Source organism: Hydra vulgaris, chromosome 04, assembly GCF_038396675.1.
Source record: "Hydra vulgaris chromosome 04, alternate assembly HydraT2T_AEP".
NCBI lineage: Eukaryota > Metazoa > Cnidaria > Hydrozoa > Anthoathecata > Hydridae > Hydra > Hydra vulgaris.
The window spans coordinates 1240689-1247842 of NC_088923.1; the positions used below are offsets into that span (position 1 = coordinate 1240689).

At 28.4% G+C, this 7154-nt stretch overlaps 1 protein-coding gene across 1 annotated transcript; it reads left to right on the forward strand.

The window, feature by feature from the left end:
* The first annotated feature begins 1088 nt into the window (after positions 1–1088).
* Positions 1089–3079, forward strand: LOC136079507 (uncharacterized). Its single transcript, XM_065795243.1, has 2 exons — positions 1089–1530; positions 1789–3079. Exons 1-2 carry the CDS (start codon positions 1228–1230, stop codon positions 2902–2904), a joined length of 1419 nt encoding a protein of 472 aa, XP_065651315.1. The 5' UTR covers positions 1089–1227; the 3' UTR covers positions 2905–3079.
* Positions 3080–7154: the final 4075 nt, after the last annotated feature.

A 7154-nucleotide genomic window follows, 5' to 3' on the forward strand; every position in this document is an offset into this window, starting at 1 on the left:
TCCATAAAACATAGACTTTATATTTACAATTCCACTCCTCACATGGTTGCTGTTCATAAGTTTTACTTTAAAGTTAAAAGTTGTGTCTTTAAAATATAGCTGCTCTTTACATCAAATTCTGCAGCGAAAAAAGTAGACGCATTTGTTTAAAGTTCGATATGAAGGTCTTCAATAAATAGGAAGTAGAAGATATGAAGCAAATCAAAAAATTCATGAAATAAGTTGTAACATTTCAAGGACTTTTACGTAGAGTACAAGTATATTGTATGTTGATCTTGTGCCACCAAATAAACATTTCTAAAATCATATGAAGCTGTTGCAGTATTATTTATAGCTTGTCCTGCTTAAAGAAATTAAAAAAATTGGAAAAAAGACTATTCATCATTGAAAAGAGTTGTAAAACCTTATTACAGTAATAAAATGGTATTAATGTATTGTCAGAGCACCGCGAATCATGTAAAATTGTGGAATGCAGATAAAAATATTGATTATCATTTAAAAAATTGATTTTACTTCATGGATTAGTTAGCAAAGTCTACATTACAATGTTTACCCAGGTTTTCAATTTTACTACATGGATTAATTTGCAACACTGAAGTTAGCTTGTGTAGTTTTGTCTTATTGAATTCTATGATGCTTCTTAAGCTATTTTTGATGTCTGAAAACAAAAACAGCTCAAGCAAAGTTTTTACTCAAAGTTTAGAATGATGGAAAATCCTAAAAGCAGTCAAAAAAGGGTTAGTTGATTTAAGTCAGCCAAAAAAGAAGATTCTTTCATATTAAAAAGAGTTTAAGTTTTTGTGACTTATTACTTATTTATGCTTTTATTTTTGTGTTTTCTCAAAGCAAAGTTTTTCAATGAGTACACCTTGAAAATATGCTCAAATTTACACAGCATATTTAAAAATATATATATAATCAACTTTTTTTAGTATTGTTTAATTGTGTACAATATAATTTCATTATTAATGAAAAAAAATCTGTTTCAAAAACTCAACAAAAGTGTAGTTTTTTTCTTTCCATAGGAACCATTACAATGATAATAAGCCTATAAGATATCGAGGTGGGAGCGGGTAAACCCCAAAAACTTAAAATTAGAAGTAAATGTCCATGAAATCCTCCACAAAAATGGATCTTCTGCAAGTCGTCTAATTTTTTCCAAATCCAAAATATTATATATTTTTTTATTTCAACAATAGGTGTTTCACTGTATATATTGTTGTCAAAATGGAGGAATATGCTCAAACATTACAGGGTGCTGCTGCAATTCGGTATGTTGCAAAATTACAGCTTGTTAGTGGGGTAGACCCTTATAAATTGAAATTTAGCGAATGGGACACAAATCCTAAATCACTTCCTTCCGTGGAGTATCTAGACATTGTAAACTATTGCGTCTACACAAAAAGTGCTTATACAATGAATGAATTAAAATCTTATAAATCTCTAGATGCATACTACCAGTTCGTCAGCGGTTGGGTTTTTGATTTGGCAAGCTATGTTGTGAATAACCGTGTCATTGTTAAAGCCAAGGTAGGAATTAGCAATATCAACAATTTAAGTATACACGTATACATATATGCTTACAATTACATATATATATATATATATATATATATATATATATATATATATATATATATATATATATATATATATATATATATATATATATATATATATATATTCAAATATACATATTCAAATATATATATATATATATATATATATATATATATATATATATATATATATATATTCAAATATATATATATATCATTCATTGTTCAGGTGAGACACTCTCAGAGTATCAGCCGGCCACCACTACAACCTTGGATTATTGCTGAAAAGAGTGGAAACATTTTAGCTGCACACTGCAACTGTATGGCAGGTTTAGCTGAAACATGTACTCATGTCAGTGCCACGCTCTTTGCAATAGATGCTTCTGTGCGCTTAGAGAAAAGCCGAACTGTTACTGAAGAAGCAGCATACTGGATGCTACCATCAAATGTGAAGAAAGTAACATATTCTAGGCTAAAAGACATTGATTTTACATCGGCAACAACGATGAAAAAGAATCTTGATAATAAGTTATCTCAGACACCTATTAGACAATATTATTTACAGCCTCTTCCGTTTGTAGAACCTCCCAACACTACGGAAATGAACAATCTTTTTCAAAAATTACATGACACTGGCGCTAAACCAAGTATACTGTCAATAGTACCTAACTTTGTTGAATCTTACGTTCCTAGGTTATTATCTTCCTTGTACCCCTGGGTTTCTGTAGAACTACGGAAAGACCGAGGCACATCAGCAACACTTGAGGATATAGATGAGTTGTGTACTCAAATTCTAACTAGTAACACGCTGCTTACAACTAAGGAAGCGTGTCAACTTGTAGAAGAGCAGACTAGAAGTCAAGCTGCAAGCCACATGTGGTTTAGATTCCGCGCAGGCAGAATAACTTCTTCAAATATGAAGAAAGCATGCATTACTTCGCCCTTAAAACCATCAATAAGCACTGTAAAATCTATATGTTATCCTTCATTACTTAAGTTTAAAACAGCGGCTACAGACTGGGGGTGTCAGCACGAATCAGGAGCTCTAGATTGCTATACTAACTTAATCAAAGACAAGCATACCGAATTAAAAATATCTAAAAGTGGCCTACATATCGACCACAACAACTCATATTTAGGAGCAACTCCAGATTCATTAGTATCTTGTAATTGCTGTGGCAAAGGAGTATTAGAAATAAAATGCCCATTTTGTCTTCGAGATATAGATATTCAGGGTTGCGTAGACAAAAGGTCATCACTGGAGAATGTTTATGGCAAACTGCATTTGAAAAATCTCATGCACATTATTACCAGGTTCAAACACAAATGTTTGTGTGCAAAGTAAAGTTTTGCGATTACTTTGTTTGGACCAAAGCAAGTTCTCACTTGGAAAGAATATAAGCTATGGAAAGACATTTTGCCACGGTCTGCTCTACTTGAGCAACCGTTGACAAAACAAGTACTTGGCATAGTTTTGCTAAAAAGGATAAAATAATTTATAGTTTCTATAAAAAAAAAAACAATTTTTTTTACACATGTTTTAAAACAATCTTTTTTAAATGTATAATGAAAATAAATAAAAAATATTCTATAATTAAAAAATCTTTTAATTTAAACTTTTATTTCACCTATCAAATTCGAATTAGAGAAGTTGTACTTTATATAGTACACAATTCAAAAAGAAATTGTCATGTATATTATTTTAAACACGCTAGTCCAGCATTTTTTGTCAATTTGAGCATATTTTTAAGGTGTATTTGAAAATTGATTTCTTAAAAATCCAGATAACTTAAAACGTTCAGATTCATGTTTGTTTATAGTATCAACAAAAGGTTATGTTGTTAAGTCATTATTGAGATTAATTATTAAGTTCCAGTTGTTTGCATTCATCGTTGAATTCAATGAAATCATGAAAAATCTGCACATGTCCAACACACTTTACTTTCAGTGGTATATAGAGTTGTACATAAGGCCCACAACTAACAACATCTTTAAATAAAAAAGAGTCACCTCTTCTGAGAAAACCATTGCACGTTTATCAATGAAATAAAAAAGATCTTCTAAACATTATTGTTTGAATGGATACATATATTCCTTGAAAATGTTTTAATACTTACAGATTTACAAAAGATTTACTAATAGAAGTCATTGAAATGATGCAACTTATTACAAAAAAAATTTTAATTTGATTTGTGCCTTTTCCTACATATCTTAAAGCTAATGTAGATCTTCCAATGAATTTCGTCTACTATATATACTTTTATTTCCAGTAGAATTCAATGTAAAGAACGGTTAATTAAAAACACTGCTTTTAAGAAAGCTTTTAAAGTCAAAGTTTAACTTATGAACAGCACTCATGTGATAAGTTAAATAGTCAATAAAAAGTCAATGTTTTATGAAAAACATTCTTGACATGACAGCAAAAAGATACACATATATTTTCAACAACTCAAAGTTTATAATAAAATGATAATCATTTGGATCCTTTGCAACTTGTTTACGTTTTTTGCACGAGTGTTGATTGCCTCTAAAATGACACATTCTTCTAAGTTTGTGGTTTTGCTTGTTGCCAATTATTATTGTTACTAATTACTATTAAATACTTTTAACATACTACAGCTATTAAATAAGTAATTTATATACATAGCATTTTAAAATAATAATACAATTTAATAAACTTATTTAACATGCTAGTTACTAATCGATAAAAATATATATATATATATATATATATATATATATATATATATATATATATATATATATATATATATATATATATATATATATATTAGAATTAGTTATAGAATTGTATGTGTTATAATACTTAACAGAAGATCTTAAAAATGTAAAACACAAATAATTTAGTCTATTTTTGAATGGTTTGAAGTACTTTATGTTCAGTTTACTTAATTGCACATTACTTAAAACACACTTTTGAAAACAAGTTATTTAATAGAGTTTTATTTTAAGCAAAAATAAATTAATTATATCGTGAGATAGAGAATCAAATTCTACATAAATTTACTCAAAAATAACCTTTAAAAATTTATCCACTACAAGATATGTTATCTAAATAGTTGTAATTAAATACGTTATGTCAATAAACGTTCGCTTTGTTTACTTTACTTGCCATACAGTATGGCGGCCGCGAATATTAACGTCACGTGATAGAATACCATCAATATATAAATTTTACAAAATTTTTAAATTCTTAAAGGGACTGATTTGAGAAAATATTTATTTCTGTCTATCCACACTGTAATATTAACAGCAAACAATCTGTGTACTAAAAACCAACGCCTTATTTAACGTCTTTTTAATAAAAACAATCTTTTTATTTTGGTATATAGCAAATGTAAAGTAATTTAAAAAAAGTTAAGTATTGAAATTACCTTTCATGGCAAAAAATCCGGCAGACATTTATGGTAAGATTGTATCCTCTAAAAGATAATAATTTACTTTTTCTAAAAAATAAAACTTTCATAAAAATGTGTAGAGAAGTTTATTAGCGGAAGTTTAAATTGATAAAAGCGTGGTTTTTACAATGTTTAATTTACCTAATTGTTAAGTAATGAAGTGTAATTTCAATACGTGTGGTTTCACAAGACTTGAAACTTATAAAATAATTACCTAAGGTATACAATAATTATTTAAAGTATACAATTATTACCTAAAGTATATTATTATTATTTTAAAAATACAATTATTACATAAAGTATTTTTATACTTCAGATTTTGATGCAATTTAAAATTTTAAAAATAATAAAAGCAATTGATTCAAATAATTTAGTTTGCTTGTCGAGCAAAATTAAATTTAATTTATAAAGTAAATCTAATTTTTTTTGACAAATTAGAATAAACAATTAAAATTAATTTTTAAACCGCACACAGATCTTTGTTTGATGACCTATGATTGAAAATCTTTTACAATCAAGTCAATAATGGAAACACGTTAATGTAACCTAACGTACATATAGCCATCTGGCAATATAAAACCTTTTTAAACCATTCGCTTTCAACTTAACAGTTTCAAAAGTTACAACTGCTTCTACTTTGTGTAGAATTTTCAATTTGAATGAGTTAGAGTATGACGCAAATAAAAACATTAGAAATTTTCTTTATGTTAAATGTCAGATTACTTTCATTCTAACTATAAATAAATCAACTAGAATTACAAAATAAAACTCTTCTTCACAAATCACAAATTATAAAAACGTTGCATAAAGCATAAAAATCAAAACTGATTATAAATGTCACCACAGAATATTTTCGAATCTTTATATTATAAGGCAAATACATTACTCGAATATCTTAAATGTTTAAGTTACAAACCAAATTAAATTAAATAAATTCTGATTAAAGTTGTTACATCTAGAATGTTTACAAAATAGAAATAAGTTCTAATATGGAGTCAGGGTAACAACATCAGTTTTTGCCATGTATAATAACAGAGTTGTTAACAAGGCCAAAAGTAGCAAGGCCAAAGCCGCATTTTACGAGGCCAAGGTTAATCGTTTTTACCTCGGCCAAAAGTTACAAGTCCAAAGCCGCAGGTTACAAGGCTAAGAATATGAGTTTCAAAGCCAATGCCTATGCAAACATTTTTGAGACTAATGACCTAAGTTTTTGCCTAAAGTTGACAAAGTTATAACGTAGAATAAAAATTGATTAATTACGTAGTTAACTACGCAAAATAAAGAATAAAATCTTTTAATTTTTTTTATTTTACGTATTTTTTTATTAAGGTTAAAACCAAAACAATCAAGGTCAAAGCCAATAATTTCAAGGCCGAGACCAAGGCCAAGGTCAAAAGTTCCAAGGCCTAGGCCAAGGCTTTAATTTTTGGCTTTAAGACAAAGCCAAGAACTAACAACTCTGTCTAATAACATCTGTCCAACAATATCTGTAAGTATAATGAGCTATAATAACATCTGTCCAAAAAATCTAAAATTTCATTTTTTTCTAATAACATTTGTGCAAAAATTAAATAAATATCACAGATCTAGTCAAAACCGTCCCGAAGAGGTTTGTCAAAGGAGGGGGGGGGTGTCATGTATGCTTTTAGCCAACAAGAGATACAAAACAAAAAAAAGGTCCTACATATTTGTTATTTGCCAACTAAACTTCAAAACTTGCCAACTTAAATGCTAAATGTGCCAACGCAAATGCATATATAACAGCTTTAGGGATGGAGGGGTAGACACCCCCTATACCCCCGTTCGGGACAACCCTGGATGTATTACATCTTTTAAATTATCAAAGTGCAATGACATCTGTGCAACTACATCTGTGGGTTCTATGAGTGTAGTAACAACTTTTAAATTATTAAAGTGTAACAACATCAGTGCAACTACATTTGTTGATTTTAGGCTGAAGTTATTTTTAAAATCAATTAACTGGTAATGAATTATTTTAAACAGATGTTATTACGTATTTTTTCAGATGTAACTACATTTGTAAAAAAATATTAACTGATAATGCATTATTTTAACCAAGTGTAGTTACATATAGGATTTTTTTCAGATGTAATTCCATCTGGAAAAAAAATTACTTAATAATGTATTATTTTAACCAGATGTAGTTACATATAGG